The 18,762-nt window shown below is 40.1% G+C and overlaps 2 protein-coding genes across 2 annotated transcripts; both read right to left on the bottom strand.

Annotated features, from left to right (window-relative positions):
• Window positions 1–1,348: 1,348 nt before the first annotated feature.
• On the bottom strand, window positions 1,349–7,182 carry LOC127752814 (ABC transporter G family member 11-like). Its single transcript, XM_052278233.1, has 10 exons — window positions 6,473–7,182; window positions 4,803–5,092; window positions 4,239–4,410; window positions 4,021–4,143; window positions 3,791–3,919; window positions 3,496–3,690; window positions 3,281–3,367; window positions 2,916–3,188; window positions 2,597–2,704; window positions 1,349–1,981 (listed from the first exon to the last, which is right to left on the bottom strand). Exons 1-10 carry the CDS (start codon window positions 6,911–6,913, stop codon window positions 1,625–1,627), a joined length of 2,175 nt encoding a protein of 724 aa, XP_052134193.1. The 5' UTR covers window positions 6,914–7,182; the 3' UTR covers window positions 1,349–1,624.
• Window positions 7,183–12,266: 5,084 nt separating this feature from the next.
• Window positions 12,267–18,186, bottom strand: LOC127753272 (probable N-acetyl-gamma-glutamyl-phosphate reductase, chloroplastic). Its single transcript, XM_052278749.1, has 15 exons — window positions 18,136–18,186; window positions 17,439–17,499; window positions 17,220–17,359; window positions 16,901–17,008; window positions 16,586–16,672; window positions 16,402–16,452; window positions 16,234–16,305; window positions 15,921–16,040; window positions 15,608–15,668; window positions 15,415–15,495; window positions 15,124–15,203; window positions 14,909–14,998; window positions 14,613–14,741; window positions 14,397–14,516; window positions 12,267–12,433 (listed from the first exon to the last, which is right to left on the bottom strand). Exons 1-14 carry the CDS (start codon window positions 18,184–18,186, stop codon window positions 14,409–14,411), a joined length of 1,239 nt encoding a protein of 412 aa, XP_052134709.1. The 3' UTR covers window positions 12,267–12,433; window positions 14,397–14,408.
• Between the last annotated feature and the right edge of the window lie 576 nt (window positions 18,187–18,762).

The following is an 18,762-nucleotide window of genomic DNA, read 5'->3' as shown; positions in this document are numbered from 1 at the left end:
ATCCTGGGTTTCTCTTTTAATTTATTGGATCTCTTCAGTCATGGGGCTGGCTCATGGTGGCATCATGCCATCAAGATTTCCATCTACTTTTGCCAAGATATTTCCTGCACAAGATTACTACTACTATCCACTTTTGCCAGGATATTTCCTGTACCACTGTTCACAAAGATATGACAGGTTCCTGTGCTTTCTATCCTTTCATCAAACCGGATGACATCTTGTGCCCAGTTGCTGCTGTTGCACAATGGTTTCATTTGTGTTTGTTATTGCAACTGCTCACTGCATTAACTTCTATACATGTGATCTGCAGCTAGCATCGTCTCAGCTCATGCTGCTGCTGCCACCACACCTAGGGTGTGTTTAGTTCACGTCAAAATTGGAAGTTTGGTTGAAATTGGAACGATGTGACGGAAAAGTTGGAAGTTTGTGTGTAGAAAAGTTTTGATGTGATGGAAAAATTGGAAGATTGAAGAAAAAGTTTCGAACTAAACCCGGCCCTATCCATTGCAATATTTCATTGAGGTCACAGAGAAAAGATGGATGGGGATCAACCCATTATCACCAATTTATGTTACAACAGTATCTTTGCTTTTTTAAACAGTTACAGTAACAAAGCCCTGAAGATAGAACAGCTTGTCATTACTGATGAACATCGCCAAACCGCTTCTTGACAGGCCACAGGATCTTGTTATGTTCAGACTAATCATGGGTCATGGAACTCGCAAGTAGCATATATACAGTTTGTTCTTGTCCAAACTCCAAACTGCATACTGTATACTCTCCTGACAAGATAGAATAGCTTGCCATTACTAATAAGCATTGGTGAACTGCTTCTTAACAGGCCACAGGATCTTGTGATGTTCAGACTAATCATGGATCATGGAAATATCAAGTACTACTAGCATATATACAGTTTGTTGCTCTTGTCTGCATACAAATAAACTCTCCTCACATGATAAAACAGCTTGTCATTAATTACTTATCAACATTGCAAAATTGCTTCTTTAACAGGCCACACCATCTTGCAATGTGTTTAGACTAAATGATGGATCATGGTACAAGCAAGTAGCGAACAGTTTGCTCTTCAATACTCATAAATATCATATGTCCTTTCTTGGATGTTTTTCTCTTGCACAACCAAACTGCATACTGTCCTGACAAGATCCTTGTGAAAATCTTCAGTACCTTGCTGCCATATGCATCATTGCCAATCTGTAGCAGCTGTAGCTCCATTTTGGACAAACCCACTGCTGCAAGATGCCATCCAAACAAAATGGAACCATCAAATTTCCAACTTGAATAAGTTGTTACTACTAACTGCAGCAAGATCAGAGATAAGACAGAGACCTGAAACTAAGCACTAGCTAAACTTGCATTCAGCTGCTGATATACACCTTGATATTAGTAATTATCAATACAATACAACAACACAGCTTGATCGATTAATTAAGTATTGCTACTACTATAACACACAATTATCATATCAGATATTCAGGTTCTTTTTTTTTTTTTAGTTCAGTTTTAGCCTCTCCCTCTCTCTCTTTTTCTTCCTCTGTCTCCACTTGTTCAGTTGAGGAGTTCAGAGTTTCAGAGTTTTCAGAAGCCGTGTCTGTCTCACGGGTGGTCAGGCCGGCGGCAGGTCGTCGGCGGCGTCGACGACGTAGGCGCGGAGCGACGGCGAGCGCGCGGCGGCGAGGTCCGCCCCGCGGCCGCGGGCGCCGCGGGCGCCCTTGCCCTGCACCCGGCGCCGCGCGACGTAGCCGCGCACCCACGGGGTGACGTCCTCGCTGACCTTGATCATGGCGAAGAAGAGGAGGCGGTAGATGAAGATCATGCTGAAGAGCACGGCGAGGTCCAGCCACTTGGATCGGCTCACGTCGATCTGGAACACGTTCTCCAGGATGTACTCGCCGGGGATCTTGGGGAGCTCGTCGTCCTGGTTGTCGAACACCAGGCCCTTCAGGTCGTTCTGGTACTGACCCTGCAACAATGTCAGATGGAAAAAAAAAAACCAGTCAAACATTCGAATCTGCACATTTTTTGCTTGAATTTGTTGCTTCTCGTGTGTAATTCTCCATAGTTGTTTTATGTTCTATTACATGTGGTGGTGAAAGCTGATAACAGATGTATAATAAGCAGTTTAAGAGATTGACAAAAATTATGAAAAATATCGATCAAACCCATCAAAATTCAAATTTGCCGCTTTTTTGCTGGTAGTTTTTCCGAATTTATTGTTCCTCATGTATAATTATCAATAGTTGTTTTATGTTCTAGTATTACATATACTAGTGAAAACTGACAACAGAGGTATAACCAGTTTAAGAGATTGACAAAAATTATGGAAAATATCGACGAAACCTGTCAAGATTGAAATTGGCCCATTTTTGCTTCAAATTTCTCAAATTCGTTGTTTCTCATGTCATGTTCTATACATGTACTTGTGACAACAGAAGTAACAGCAGTAACACATGGACAAAATTTTGATTTTGATTTTTTGGTCTTGGGTTTAAATTTTCCTGATTTGTTGTTTTAAACCCTGATTTGAGTTCACTGGTTGCTTCAGTTTATGAGCTGTAAAAAAAGTTGAAATTTTTACCTGCAATGCCCAGTAGTGGAAGCTGATGTATGACATGGGATACCTCCAGAATGGCTTTGGGATGTCATGGGGAAGCCTGAAGTATCCTGAAACCAGCATGAATATCCCCTGTCCATTTCCAAAAGATATTTTTCTCTTCAATAAATGTTGTTGCATGTCATGATCATGAGAGAATATTAACAAACATCAACATTATGTTGTGCAGTTCCAAGTACAGTGTCAAAATTTAATCCCAGTTTGTATGCGTTGCAGGACTCCAAACAGTGCCTGATAAAGATGGACAGGATCAAGTTGTTGTGATGGATGGTAATTAATTCACCTGAATTCCTGCACCGATGATGATGCCCATGAGGAAGTTGGGGATGACACTGGCAATGGCCATCATCAAGCTCTCGACGACGGTGACGCTTGCGTAGAGGCAGAGGACGAAGAAGAGGTAGTGCGTGAAGCCCGGGTGGAGGCGCACCATGAAGTAGCACATTGTCCCGGAGATGAAGGTGATCAAGATCAAGAATGGCATCGCCGAGATCGTGTTGCTTATCACGAATGCCAGCACGCCATAGTGCCCATTGAGCCTCTCTCTCTGAAACACCTGAAAGAGCATAAAAAAGATTCTGTGAGCATGGTTTGCTGTAATCTGAAGAACTTTTCTAACCCATTTGTTGATTCAGTGGTAACACAAACCTTCATGTCTTCCACAAAAGACGGGAATCCTCCAATCGACATGAACGTGACAAAGCCGAAGACGAAAGAAGCACATGCACCTCTTGCCTAATTGTTTTCACAGTTTTATCAGATCACCAAGCTTAACATCAAGTATTCAGTTCAGGGTAGCTAGATACTTTTCAGTGTAAGTTTGCATCCAAATAGAAGTGACAACTGAAGAAGGAAATTTTTACCAGAATTGAGCTGTATCTGGTGCCAACATTGAGGTAGATTGTCCCGATGCAGACTGTCACAACAATGTAGATGATAAGCCTCAGCCAGTAGTACCCGAAGTCCCGCGACATGTTGATGAACGATCGCTTCGTGAGTGTGAAAGCCTGCATCCAAAAGCTAGCCTGGCTCCCTCCTGCATCCAGCACTGTCCCTTTCTGCAACAAAAATACCATGTGAATCCTCTTAGCTTGCATTACAATGGTCTAGCTATGGTTGAATGTTTGGGGAAGTTGCTGTAGTAATCTAGTTACTTACAACCCGTGCCATCTCATTGACTTTCTGCTGCGCAGCAAAGTAGTACTGTGAGTTCTTGTAGTAGGTGATCAGCCTTCTGATGGCCTCCGAAGTCATAATCCGATCAAGTGGGTCATCGGATCTTTCAAACTATGTATGCAAAATGTGAGCACAATTTCAGTCAAGGCATGCACAGGTAAGAGTGCCAGTTGTAGGTACTAGGAGGAGACTGACTGAATCCTGAAACTTACTCTTCTCTTCATTGATCCTTTCAGAGTGGCCTTCACCTTGTCGAAGTCTGCGTTTATGCATCTGAGGAAATGATCCGATGGATTGCGCAGCGGTGGGCAAGGGAAGCCGGCTTGGGCAAAGAACTGCAAAATGCAAAGAACAGTACATGATTCAGGGAACCCATATAGATATTAGCATTGCAGAAACAACTTAATAGAGTTTGTGAAAACTGACATACCTGACAAGCTTCAGAGGCCAGCCCAAAGTAAACAGTTTTGCCTCCTGAAAGGAGATACAAGCGGTCGAAAAGCTCGAAAACCTCGCTGCTCGGCTGATGGATCGATGCTATCACTGTCCTGCCATCCCTCGCTAGCCCACGCAGTGTCTGTGTCACGAAGAACGCTGAAGCACTGCAACAGATTAATCATCTGCACATCAGTTACTTAGACAGATAATTGCTACTGTAACAATTACAATCACTTGACAAATGACAAGGCATAGTAACCTTCTGATAGTTATACCAGGAATGAGTTTGATAAACACTACTGGTTGAAAGCAAAGCAAGGTAGAGAGCTGTGCAAATCAAATCTCCACATCTCAAGTTCAGCTAGATTGTTATCATGCTTGCTAGATAGCTAGATTGCTATCATGCTGGGCCTGGATGTAACTAAATGTTTACTTTATTTTCTCCCAATCTTAATGAAATTGGTCGGCCAGCCTTTGGCCGACCCGGCATGCTTGCATGATCCATTAATTAATGTAATAACAAATGATTTGCCATAAATATAATAGCAGTACCTACCTGTCAAGGCCACTGGTTGGTTCATCCAGGAAGAGCAGCCTGGGCCTCATCAGTATCTCAAGGGCAATGCTGACCCTCCTCTTCTCACCACCACTGATTCCCCTCAGGTGCCAATTGCCGACCACCGTGTCGGCGCAGTCCTGCAGCCCCATCTCGACGATTGTGCCCTCGACAAGGGCGCGCTTCTCTTCCATGGGCATCTTGTCGGGAAGGCGAAGCCGCGCCGAGTATGAGATGGTCTCCCTCACCGTCAATGTGCCGATCAAGTTGTCATCTTGGGTCACATAGGCCTGAAATTACATATTTTACTGAAACTTTCAGTAAGCTGGAGCCTGGAGGTAACTTCTTTTGTTACCTTGAGATTATTACTGCATCAGACGAAGTAAGATAATATATGCACATAACTTCAGGTATCACCTTATCATTTTTGACAAGGTAGAACTTTTTACATACAGAAATTTTGCTCTTTTTTTCCTTGATAATACTTTATAGTTATTGATTGGTACAGAAGTTAAACTACTTCCTACATATTAGGTTGACAGTTTTGACAGAAACAAATGAAGCACAACTGCACAAGTCATGAAAAATATCAGCAACAACCTTCTTTTGGACTATGTTTTTTCTTTTAAAAAAGCTCCTGTTAAGTCATAAAGAAATGATTTTGGACAACATGGCGACACACGCTACATGTACAACAAATAATCAGGATTGTCAACAGATCATGAGTTTTTGATGAGCATAGTTTCTGAAAAAACTGGTAAACCACATCCCATCTGCTGGGGAACTTCCTAGTTTTCCTTGCCAACAAGCTAGATGACTGAATGAGTGTTAACTCCATTACCAAACACATACCTGAAAGAGCTTTTTTTTTTCCTATCTAAAAATTAACAAGCAGAAACTAATTAATTGATTGAGCCAGATCCCCCAATTAATCTTGGCCAGAAATGGGTGATCTATATCCATGAAAGGGAGTTATTAATGCAGTAAATTACATCTGCAGAGAGGCAGTCTGTCCAAACACATGCAGAAGCCAGAAAGCAGCAAGGTTCCAAGAAATGGCACGTGGCAACAACAAAAAAATGACCCATTTCTTTCTCATTCTGAAATCGGTTGTTCAGGTGATTCAGATAAAGACCCAAGTAATGAAAGCAACAGAAAGGAAAAAAAAAATACAATACACATTCTAATCAAACACACACAAAAAAAAAAGATCTTCTTCAAGAAAATGAAGTACTGCAAAAAGAACACACACATATTCCATGTTTTTTTTTCTTTTGTACTACAAGTATTCTCCCTGTGTGCAGTTATACTTCAAGAAATGAACTACTTCCTCCGTTTCACAATGTAAATCATTCTAACTTTTCCCATATTAATATTGATGTTAATGAATCTAAATGTTTAGATTCATTAACATCAATATGAATGTGCGAAATGACAGAATGATTTACATCGTGAAACAGAGGGAGTACTTCTTTAGTTTAATGTGCAGCTTTTAATCCAGAAAACCATTTTCTGAAGCAAAATCCAATCCCATATAAAAGCAAAGCTGATTAGTATTTACTAGTATTTAGTACTATTGTACTACTACTAATAACTGATTAACTTAGCGTTGCGGTCAGCAGTTCAGCACAGTGGCGACGGGTCGCCGGCGGCGAGGTGTGCGTGCGTACCGCGGCGCCGAAGGAGAGGTTGGCCTTGCGGCCGTTGAGGAGGACGGTGCCGTCGAGGAAGGCGTTGGCGGCGAGGCGGCCGGCGAGGGCGTCGAGCAGGGTGGACTTGCCGGAGCCGGAGGGGCCCATGAGCGCCGTGATGGTGCCCGGCTCGGCGTGCCCCGTGAGCCCCTGGAGCACGTCCTGCGTCGTCCCTCCTCCGCCGCCGCCGCCGCCGAGCACGACGGTGACGGTGAGGTCGCGCCACGCCAGGCGCGCCGACACGTCGCCGAGGAACTCCGCCGCCGCCTTCTCCCGCCACAGCGTCTCGCTCAGCGGGCTCAGCGCCGCCACCGCCCCTCCCGCCGCCTTGATCCCCACGTCCTCCAGCTCCGCCTTCACCATCCCCGCCGCCGCCACCGCCGCCGCCGCTACTCCTCCTCCTCCTCCCTGCTTCTTCATCTCTCCCTCTCTCGCTTGCTACGTCCGTACGACGCCGGCGACACCGGCTCACCGTGGCATGCGATGCGAGAGCTAGTGATGGAGCTAGCTAGCTAGCTAAGCAAACACCACCTATGAGGGAGGAGAAGAGGAGGAGGTGGTGGATATAAAGGCCAGTAATGGAGGAGCAGGTTAGAGAGAGAAAATCTAGGAAGCTAGAGAGAGAAGGAGATCAGGTGCAGAAGTAATGAAGGGTGTAGGGGTTTGACCTAGGGTCAAGGTAGCTAGCTCTAGAGAGGAGGAGGAGTAGAAGCAGCAGCAGCATGCATGCAATATGCAAGCATGCAATGGAGATGAATGGCATGTCATAAGGGGGGGCTAGTAGCTGTTTGGTGTGATCTAGAAGCAATGCATTGTGCATATGCATATGCAATGCAAGCACAAGAGAAAGGGCATGTTTAATTCAAGAAAAGAAATGTTGGGGTGTCACATCGGATGTTTGACTGGATGTCGGTAGGGGTTTTCGGACACGAATGAAAAAACTAATTTCATAACTTGCCTGAAAATCGCAAGACGAATCTTTTGAGCTTAATTAATCCGTCATTAGCGTATGTGGGGTTACTGTAGCACTTACGGCTAATCATGGACTAATTAGACTCAAAAGATTCGTCTCGTGATTTCCGCCTAACTATGCAATTAGTTTTTTTACTATATATTTAATGCTACATGCATGTCTTCAAAGATTCGATATGATGTTTTTGGGACTAAACCAGGCCAAAGAGAGAGAATAGATTGGTAGAGATGAAGGAAATTCTCTGACTTAGCTGTATGTACAATTGAGCCACTGACATGCGGGTCATAACGAAAGTGGAATATAATGTCAGTGGCTCAACCGCTGGATTCTTGGCCATGTAATGCATGCACTGGATTGCAAGTTGTTGGGTTGTGAACAGCCATATGGTATCTCATCACTATCATGCATACAATGCAGCCACACACGGTTTAGGTTCTTTCTGCTGCACAAATGCTATCCCGACCATGGTTTCTTGTTATAGTTTTTTTTTTCATTTGCAAAAGAGAGTATTCCCTCTTTCAGAATAATATCATTTATGGTTTATTTTCAGTTATCCTAAAATAAGAGAAATGCCCAGGGTTTTCCAGCTAGCTCCACAAGGTGGTGTGGGCTAGACGACCTGGGTTCAAAGCCCCACCCCTTCTAATTATTTGATAATAGGTCCTTCCCTGATATTCGTGTTTTTAATTATCCTAAAATAAGTTTATTTTTAGCTATCATTAAATCAAAGTTTCTGAAAGCAATGGATAAATGCATTGGGGATGGATAAAGAGAGAAATAATTGCATTGAGATTTGATAAGGTGGGGATATTATTTTTATTATTATTATTATTATTATTATTATATATGAGATGGGTGAAAATAAACTTATTTTGGGGCAGAGGGAGTACAAGATAAGGTTTTTATTTTACACCTAGTGCAATGGTGCCTATCATTTACGTGCGATTAAGATTTTATAGCAAAAGTTGAGAAATTGTTAACATCGATTAGAATGAGATAAATATTCAATGTTTAGGTCAAGATTCAGTTAAGCTTTTAAAATTCTAACAAAAAAATAATATATTACAATAAGTTTTATAAAATATAAAATTCCTTATGTCCACGAATTTTCGCCAATTCTCTTATGTGCCCCTAAATTTAGCCTCATCCTCTATATAGCCTTGAGTTTTTATTTATTTTGATCCCCTCCATGTCTATTCCGTGAGTCGATAGTTAGTTAACCATTAGATTTTTGTAAAAATATCCATATTACCCTTGTCTGTTAGTGTACTTGTGTGCAAGTTGATTGAAAAAGACAGCCCTTAACAAAAAAAAGATTTATTTTAAAAAAAACAAACATAATATAGTTACTTGATCGTAAATTTGAAAACAGGATGAGATAAAATTCAGAGATATATAAGGGATTAAGTGAAAACTCATGTGCACATAAGAAATTTTCTCTTTATAAAATCTAGTGAGCTTGTGATATATATGATAGTAGTAGTAATTTTTCGAGGCAAAATCTACATATATCATTTATTTTGTTTTTAATAAATTATTGATGGTTGAAGTGTCATTAAAAGTTTAACTGAATTTTGTTCTAATCATAAAATATTTTTAACTGGATAGAGTATATCGTGTTCGGAGTATAGGAATTTTTTTCCTCGTGAAGTCCTTGTGTTCTCTAAAATCCTAGTGTGTAACCTACGCTGGGTTAGATATGTTGGATATCTCGGGAGGAAAATAACTTTCCAGAACACAAAAGCATAGACGTTCGGTTACAAATTTAATTGATACATTCCCTTTTACCAAAATTGTTGGACAAAGAGGGTCCTTGTTTGGATAATGAATAGTTGAATACTTTGCCTTGATTATAAGATTCCTTGAACGATTTAACCATCGCACGTGAAAACTGGTGTGGCACAACATTGGAATTGGTTGGCACATCAATGATCAAATTTCATATTTGTCTTGCACCAAATTTGCATGATCTCCGGTCCAAAGGTAAAAGTGACATGCAAAACATCATTAACTGGCTTCTAGGAGTAAAATTTAAATCCTCCGTTGAATTTAGCCCGCAAATCTCTACTCCCTCCGGTTTTATTTTAATTGACGTTTTGGACAATGACATGCTCTACAAGATATACCTTTGTTCTTATTTTTTATTATAATATATACAATAAATAAATGCATGTTTACTTTTATTATAGTGTTTTGAAAGACAAATCTATATATGTTTTTCTAGTTTCTTTAAACTAAATATTTTTAAAGTTATTGATGGTCAAAGTTATAAAAATTTAATCTCAATCTTGTCCAAAACGTCAATTGATATAGAACCAGAGGGAGTAATTAAGAGTAGCATGGAATTAATTAAACATGTGACATGTTGGGCTAAGGCCAAACATGCCTCACACAAAAGTGTTGCTCCTTGATCTCATTATTGGTTCCAATTACGAAATGCATGCATCAGTTGCTAACAATGTACTAACATGTAAGTTCTATACCAAGATGGCACTCCCAACAGTTAATTGGTAGCTAAAGCTCTCTTATTATATGGGCCCTAGCTTCTGTACTTAAAAAACCGTGTCTCAAATTGTCCCCGTGTAGATGATTTTTATTAAAATTCAACAATATTGTTTTCCTCTTCTATAAAAATATATGATTCGTAAATCAATAAAGCAAAACACATATTGTATTTGCATTAAACCGACTGAAGATTAGACCTTACTTTTAGGATTTATAATCACTAGAAAGATGTATATCCAAGAAGACAAAAAAAAACATTTCAATTAGTTAAGTAAAGAGTGTATGTACGGCCGAGTTTAGTTCCAAACTTTTTATTCGAACTTTCAATTTTTCCATCACATCAAAACTTTCCTACATACACAAACTTCCAACTTTCCCGTCACATCGTTCTAATTTTAACCAAACTTCCAATTTTGGTGTGAACTAAGGCTGTGTTGGTTCAGCGCAAAGTTTGGATTTTGATTGAAATTGGAGATGATGTGACTGAAAAGTTGTGTGTGTATGACAGGTTGATGTGATGGAAAAGGACTGAACTTTGGATCCAAACTTTGGATCTAAACACAGCCTAAACACACCCTACATGTAGAGTGCTCTTGTGGTAATGTGTGAACCAAAGGAGGAAACAAGAGTTTGTGATAATCTAATCTTCTACTCTCTCCGCTCCAAAATATAAAAACATTTCCTAGTATAACGTTTCTATATAGCCTCCAAAAACATCTTAACGTTCTTATATTTTGGGAGGGGGTATAGTACTTTACTACCACTGGGAAGAAGAAGCAACAGCTAAAGCATGGTAATTGGTAGTCACTAGGAAAGTAGGAATAGCTAGATGCATGCAGATTCAGGATGAATCTCTCATGCAAAAAAATGCAGTGCAGCCTAAGCCCGGGGCCTGATCACTCAAACTTAACTGCATTGAAGCTGTGGCAGGTGGATGTTGGTAGGCAGCATGCATTTACTCATTTTTTAGTGCTGTTCTGCTACTGCTAGCTGCAGCTGGGACTGCTGTTTACTGTGCATGTGTATATATGCATGGATTAATGGATATATATGTAGGAAACCTAGCCAGTCTTCTGGATTCTCATCAAGATAATAGTTTTCTGAACTCTCATTTATTCAATTAGCAATTAAAATATAATATAGATAGTTATATATGTTTAATTATTTCTAGGAAAATGACATGTTTGTAGGAGGAATGTATCAGATCAGGTAGTATTGTCGCCAGTATAATTTATAGCCCATCCTTTCATTATGCTGGTGAGGTTGCATATACTTGGATTCCATGTTATTTTTTTTCAGATATTTTTGATCTCTTTAATGGAAGAAATGCTGGTGGTTGTGAAGGAGTATATGCACGCGTTCGAGGTCCCGTGTGGATCCCAGATTCAGAACAGTGTTTCTCTTAATTAACTTGACATTGATCCAGGGAACATCTAGCATGTTTGTTTCTACTTTCTCTTTCAGTGTAGTCGATTAATTACCAGCGATCCAATTATACTTCTCATAATCTCATACTCTTATTATGTTTTATTGAACTCCGTGCCATACACACAAATCTCAAAGCAAATCTGACGACAAACCAACTATAAACATTTGCATTGCATTGTAAATTAATTGACTTTCCCTTGATTGGTTGACTGCTGAACAGATCCTTAGATTAATTCGAGCTTGCACTTTTGCAGTACACTGTAACAATTCCGGCAAAAAAGTACAATGTAATAACAAACCCACCCAACTCTATCCTGACATGGGAATTAAATCCACCCAATGGCCAATATATTACAGCAAAATAGTGACCAGCAATTCTGAACTAAGTACTACTGTTTACTGTTACTGCATGACCTATTCACTCTATTCTGATGTTCCAAGATAAAGCTATTTCTATTGCATAAGATTTATCTTAAAAGAAGCCATTTCTTCACTTATCCTAACATCTTAATCAATCATAACTATTTTTCATTTACCTTCTTATTATATTTTTCTTCTCGGCCAATTACAATCTTCTCTCAATCATTTCCATCTATTTTTCTCAATATATGTGCAAAACTTTAGAAATGCTTGCATTTGGGGATAGATGGAGTAAATAAATATATACACCCTGTGGCACTGGCCTACATATATACTGTGTCCCCTACACCTGGATCATGTAATACTCTTACTTTGGCCCCTACTACATTGTGTGTGAGTAAGATATTTGCACATCAAGTACCCTGCAGTTTCTGTGTTCTGATCTACACAGTAGCTAGTGTCCAATTAACTCTGGAAGTTAATGTAATTAAGTGCTCTTCATAAAAAACCAATTTAATGCAAGCATGTTTACAAGTAAAAAAAAAACCTTCTAGATGAGATAGTAAACTCTCATAAGGTATTTCACATGCATGAGTTCTGACAGGTAGCTGCAATGGTGTAGTAGTAGTTGTGATGCTGCAGGGGTAGTATCCATGGCTGCCACACTGCAAGTACTGCAAAACCACAGGACACAGAAGTGGAGCTCAGTTAATTACTGTTGTTTTACAGAGAGGGATGATGAGAAAAAAATGGCGGGAAATGTTGATGATTATTGTTAGTAGTCAACATTAGTCTTAAGGTATTAATTAATGTGGGAAGCACATGTATAGGGAAAGTAACTTTGATATGTGCCCTCTCTCTCAAGAAAAAAGAAAAACTTTGATGTGGTGCCATAGTTAGCAGGATTCAAATTCTGATATCACGATTATACATATGTGAGTGTTCTTGCTAGAAAGTTAGCAAAATCAGGTCACAAGAGTGAGGTCGTTCGTCGGTCAGCGAATATGGTGGCATATATAGCAAAGGAGTGTTGCTCCAAGAAATGTGTTACGACTTATTGTCGGTGCCTCCCAATTTTTCTTAGGTTTTTTTTCTTGATGAGGATTGTATCCAACATAACCTGATTGTATAATTTGGCTTTAGGTTTATCCTCAAAAAGTAAAAAAAAGTTAGCAAAAATAACCAATCTAATCGTTGGTCTCTGTTTTTTTAGCGAGTAGAGTATATACCTAGAATTTACGACATCGATTCCTCATAAGGACTTGAAGAACTTTTAGGTACTAATGATGACAAAGAAACTAAGCTCATCACATCAACATAATACCATTGTTTTTTAGATGTTTTGTGATGGACACAATTGTGATGAATACCATTGTGTCCATCACAAAACATCTAAAAAACTCTTGTACTATTTTCTCAAACATTTTTTTTCACTAAACATAGTTAACTAGGAAAATGGTAATGGTCAATGTTGCACAAAATGGACAGACACCATCAGGGACCAAACAAATTAAATTTGAGTAGCTAGAACCTAGAAGGGAGCAGAGGACCATGCATGCAAAAACACAGCAATGGCACAAGGATGCCACTCCAACTGCCAGCAGGCGAGGCGTGTGTGGGGGTGGACCGCGGACAGGCGCCATCCGGCCGTCCGTTCTCATCATCGGACGGCTCAGATCTCATCCGTACATTTGATGTGCTGCCACACTCGCTATCTAGGTACGTAGTAATGCCTTTCATATGTCCCTCTCCCTCCTTGATCACACGTTGATCATTTCATTGGGCGGATAGTACATCAGATGAGATGATATCAGAGGAAGAGATCGATTGGATGTTGGAGTAATTAGGACAAAAGGGTTAGTGTTATGTTTCGATGTAATTTTGGATTAATTAACCAAGCTAGATTCAAGTATGATATAGTCTCTCTATCCACAAATATAAAAGGTTATAGTTTTTTTTTGACAAATTAAGGATCAAAAGTAAAGACTATGATACCCTTTATTAGACAAGAGATGGTTGGAGAGTGTGAATATAAATCTCTTATATTTTTAGACAAACTTTGCCTCAATTTTCCTTTTCCTTTGTAAAACTCCCTTTTTATAGTTTTCTCCTACTTTATTCAATGAAATTGGTGTGGTCTAAGTACCGGTTCGTTAAAAAAAGATATATTTATAGACTGAGGAAATTAAGTCAGATTATGGTTGATAAGTAAATGCTCAGGCCGACATATTTGGGTAGGAGCCATGTACAAGTGAGATTGATGTAGTTGTTCTGCTTTGCCAATTAAGCAAGGGCTATGTGTACAAATGCATATTTTGCTGAGGTTACTTTCAAAAAAGAAAGTTTTGTTGAGGTGTAAAAATGACAAACAAAGGCCTTGCTTTATTGAATTTTATTTGATCTGATGACAACATGAGAGCACATGGTATATAGCCTTAGGATTTTCCATGGCAGAAAGCCACTCAGCTAATGCTCTCACTACTGAACTGCCAACTGTAGCTAATCTCTACAAAAACAACAGCACAAACTGAGCAATGCATTTGAGCAAGCTTGGTTTTTTCACACTCCGATGATAACATGGCTCAATGAACTCAGAAGCACCATCTTGACAGAATTTCATATGAAATGGAAACGTACCGATGCAAAGGATCATGGAAATAGGGGCTGATATTGCAGCCCTCTGTTCTCAGGCAGGCCCATCATCAGATTGAGGTTCTGGACAGCCTGACCAGACGCTCCCTTCACAAGATTATCTATCTGTGTAGTTGAAGAACAAGAAAATAAGAATTTCGCATCTTTAAGTCTGAAGAAACTAGTTTGACAATGGGCATAAAGATGGTTGAAGACGCATACAACAGAGATGATGATGGCCCTTCCAGGAATCCTGTCCTCGAAGACATTCATGAAGCAGTAATTTGATCCCACGACATGGCGCGTGTGAGGAACAGTGCTGCCATGTAAAAGCTTGACAAACTCTTCGCCCTGGGGAAGATACAGGTAGATAAAATTGTGATGCTAACAAGAGGAGATGCTCTCACTCACAACATTACATAATCTCAAAACATTTTGATGAATTCATTTCAGTAGAAAACTATGTCTGTATTCAAATAGTCAGACAGATAATTTAGCCATTGGTCAGACAAACAAACCTCATAAGTAGACTTGAGATGCTGGTACAAATCACCGGCAGTCACTCCAGGTGCCATTTCAACAAACATGGTAGATTGCATTCCACGTTTCTGTTCAACGTAAATATGAAGAATTTGATTTAACTAATGCACACACTCCAGGTGCGTTCAATACAGTACAAAACTGCAGAACCTGGAGTTATTAAGTCAACAAAAATGAGAAAGTAAGTGCTTACCATACAGATCAGATTTGGAGTAAAACTGATAGTGACTTTAGATTTAGCAGCCTCTGAAAGTCCTTGTTCAATCTCGGGAGCTAACACGGTTTTATTGCAATGTGTCAGTAGGGCCAGTTTAAAAGCACTTGGAGGGCAGATAGCCAGATATAAGTAAACATTCTGTAACCACTTTATCGACTATTTGTTTGTCCAAGGGAGAATAAACAATTTCGTTAAAGAGCTATAACACAGTAACTACAACACTGATGTTGATTCCAGCTTTTTGGAAAATGGCAAAACAAGGGTTACCATGACGGTGGCCTTTTATTCCATAAGCATGGATGCCTTCAGCTATCTCAGTGTAAAGATTCGCCTCCTTCGCTCCACGTCCTACACAAATGCATGCATTAGAGAGAAAGATTGACTAGTAATCATGGCAGATATACAACCACTAAATTTGTAGCCATAGTAGTACAGTACGTCAGTATCTCAAGTTACATGCCTGCTCCACTAACCCCAGATTTTGCATCAATGATAATGTTGCTCAGCTTGATCAGTTTTGCCTGCATGGTAAAAACAAATGGTAAAAGATACATCAATGCCATGTAAATTCAACTGATAACATTTTAAAATTTTGCATAGAGTTAAGGGTTTAGAGGAGCATGGCCAACAAGCTTTACACTATGGCAAATGTCCTTTATATGCTACCAAAATTGGATAGTTTTGTACACTCAATGTGATTATATTTTGTTGGTTTCATTAGAAATCAGAGAACCATATATGACTAATAACTTCTGTTAATCTTCCCTCATCACCTTTATCAGAGGAACAAGAGGAAGCTGAATAGATGTGGGATAACATCCTGGATTTGCAACAAGTCGTGCATTTCTTATTTCATCTCGAAGAACTTCAGTTAAACCATACACAGCCTCTTGCTGAATAAACAGAGAAGCAAGCCACAGAGTATGAGTTCATAAACAAACATAATTTAATGATACATAACTTAAGATCTTACTAAAAGCAAATGCTCATAAACAACGCTGAGAACTAAAGATCTTATAAATAGTAGAAGTGCATAACCAACACCAATAACTAAACAAGTATGTAGGGACAGGTAGCCAGGAAAACCTGAAGTTCTGGTGCCCTATGTGCATGACCATACCACTCAGCGTACTCATTGATATCACGCAAACGGAAATCCTGTAAAGATGGTCAATTAGACGTAGTAAGAATGGATATTAGATAGCATGAAAGACAATATCTATGCAAATAAACTGTTAGCCTTGTGAAGCATACCGCAGAAAGATCAACAATCTTCAGTTGCTTCGGTAAACCTTTAATAATTTCCTGATAAAAATATTGCAAGCAGGTATCGCTTTAAAAATTCCTCCAATATGCAGAATAGTGTAATTGTGACCTCTAAATGATTCAGGAATTGGTAGGAAGAATTTCAGAGAAGGGCATGGCAATAATAGACAACCTGGGTTGTTCCATGTGGCAAGCAACAAAAAACCGCATCAACATTTGAAAAATCTGCATCTTTTATTGCAACTAAATTTGGGAGGTCCTGCATATCAAAAGATAACCAGCAGAGTCTTACAATTTTGATCAGCAAAATGACTACAATATGGCCCAGAAATTCTAATAAAAATAAATGTACTACCAAAAGGTTCAACCGATTCTTGATGTGCCAAGGATAAAAAAAACTCAGGTCATTTCTTCCTTTTAATTTTTTGAAGAAACAAGTGTAGGCAATCTCGGGTACCAAGGAGCATGGATCAAGAAAAAATCTTACCTGCGTTATCAAATGAGGAAATACAGATCCGAACTGTTCGCCAGCTTTTCTATCTGCGGTCATCACTTTGATATGAAACTGAGGGTGGTTTGCCATAAGCCGAACAATCTGTCAATGCAAGCGTACTTCAATAATTAACAAACAGAAACAAAAAAGAAGTCGAAGATCTCCATATAGGATATAGTCATAGAAAATAAATGCGGAGCCGGATAGAAGAAACAGAAGGACAGAATTACAAGTACATTCGTTGAAAGGAACCCACTTGTATAAGATAACAACAACAAACGCAATTGGAAATAACACGATAAAATGGAACTACCTCAGCTCCAGTATAACCACTGGCCCCTAGAACCGCAATCTGCACCTCCTCCCCTGATTTAACTTGTGTTGTCTTAGAAGAGTACAGTTTCTGTGGTGAAGAGACAGATGCCCTCACACGGAGCGAAGGGCATCCGACCTACATTGCAGAACCATTTGTATTAGTATTCAGGGCGCTACACTTATTATTTTGAAAAATGGGATGAAAAATATATCATCTTTGGAGTCGTTTTGAGCATGAAACCACTGCATGACTTCAAATTAAGCCCACAGACTCCCTTCTACAGAATGACAGGAAAAAAAACTCATTTGATTATAATTAAAACATATGTAATGAAGAAATGGCACGTATAAGTTGGAACAAGGATGACTCTTTATGACCAACCAGATGCAAGATGCAGTGGTGGTGGCAGATTACTAAGTCAAACTTCTTCAAGTTCAACCAAGTTTATATCAAAATATAGCAACATGTAAAAACCAAATTACTGATACATCAATCTAATCGTGTAGAATGCCAAACACCAACGTTCATAAGAATCCACACCTCAGCAAATTCAGCACTGCCTGTAAGTTGTAACCACACACTGCCTAAGAAATTAATCAGCATTGCTAAAATCTCGATTCTATTCTTCCTTTTCGTTTCAGCTGTCATATTACATTTCAAATTCGCACAATCGCACTAAGAGCAATCAATTCAACGAATCAACTCAACCCCATTATACACGCTAATAGCCTGGTTATCCAATTAGGTAGATGCTCCACGATCCCCGAACAGGAAACAAAAAAGAAGAAGAAGAAAGAGGTAAAGCTCCACATAGACAACCATGAGATCACCATCTCGAGGGACACCCATGGAGGGGTCTCGCGGGGAGAAAGAAACCAAGAAAGAAGAAAGAAAGAGCATCCGTCACCACCACCTTGGGGGCCGGAGCCGCGGCGCCGCCACCGAGCGCCGTCGACCACCCCATGCAGGTCCGGCGTGAGCCGCGGAGACGTAACGGGCGCTATCCCATGTCAGGGACTCGGGTGGGCTGCACATGGGCCGCTGGCTACACCACGGGTTGGTCAGCCCATCGCCAAGAAGCCCAAGCAAGCCCAAGCTGAAAAATATATGAGCAGCAGCAGCTTACAGGAGATCGATCGAACAGATTCATTTGGCCAAGGCGGTGAACAGCGGCGGCGGCGACCTAGAGGCTGGCTGGCCTCTTTGTCGATCTCTCCTCTATCTCCCTTCTTCTCTACTAGTCTAGAAGCTACTAGAACCTTCTAGCCCTTGTATCCTTCCATCTTCCACCTCAAAACCACTCCACTATTGTAACAGACTTGGTTGTTCCCTGTGTTGGATTTGGCACTGCTATTTCTGAAATTATATTGTTGAGTGGGTCTCTAACAATTTGGTATCAGAGCCAATCCCCACCAAACTCATCAAGCAAGCTGCCATGGGAAGTGAGGACAAGTTTGACATGCTTTTGAGGATGCTCGAGGAGTGCGAGCGAAGGCGGGAGGAGGTAGACCAAAGGAGAGCAGATTTCCTGTCTCTCAAG

This window comes from Oryza glaberrima, chromosome 10 (genome assembly GCF_000147395.1).
Source record: "Oryza glaberrima chromosome 10, OglaRS2, whole genome shotgun sequence".
NCBI classification, from domain to species: domain Eukaryota; kingdom Viridiplantae; phylum Streptophyta; class Magnoliopsida; order Poales; family Poaceae; genus Oryza; species Oryza glaberrima.
Note: the sequence above shows the minus strand (reverse complement) of the source record. Positions and strands in the feature narration are given on the sequence as shown.

Excerpts from the sequence above, each read along its gene's own strand:
- LOC127752814 (XM_052278233.1), bottom strand. The coding sequence starts at position 6,913 with ATGAAGAAGCAGGGAGGAGGAGGAGGAGTAGCGGCGGCGGCGGTGGCG. Across the intron at positions 4,144-4,238 it reads TGGCCTCTGAAGCTTGTCAG|TTCTTTGCCCAAGCCGGCTT; the intron begins GTATGTCAGTTT and ends TGCATTTTGCAG. Across the intron at positions 1,982-2,596 it reads TCCACTACTGGGCATTGCAG|GGTCAGTACCAGAACGACCT; the intron begins GTAAAAATTTCA and ends ACATTGTTGCAG.
- LOC127753272 (XM_052278749.1), bottom strand. The coding sequence starts at position 18,186 with ATGGGGTGGTCGACGGCGCTCGGTGGCGGCGCCGCGGCTCCGGCCCCC. Across the intron at positions 17,500-18,135 it reads CCGCGGCTCCGGCCCCCAAG|AAGGGAGTCTGTGGGCTTAA; the intron begins GTGGTGGTGACG and ends GTCATTCTGTAG. Across the intron at positions 14,517-14,612 it reads GGGCCATCATCATCTCTGTT|ATAGATAATCTTGTGAAGGG; the intron begins GTATGCGTCTTC and ends TCAACTACACAG.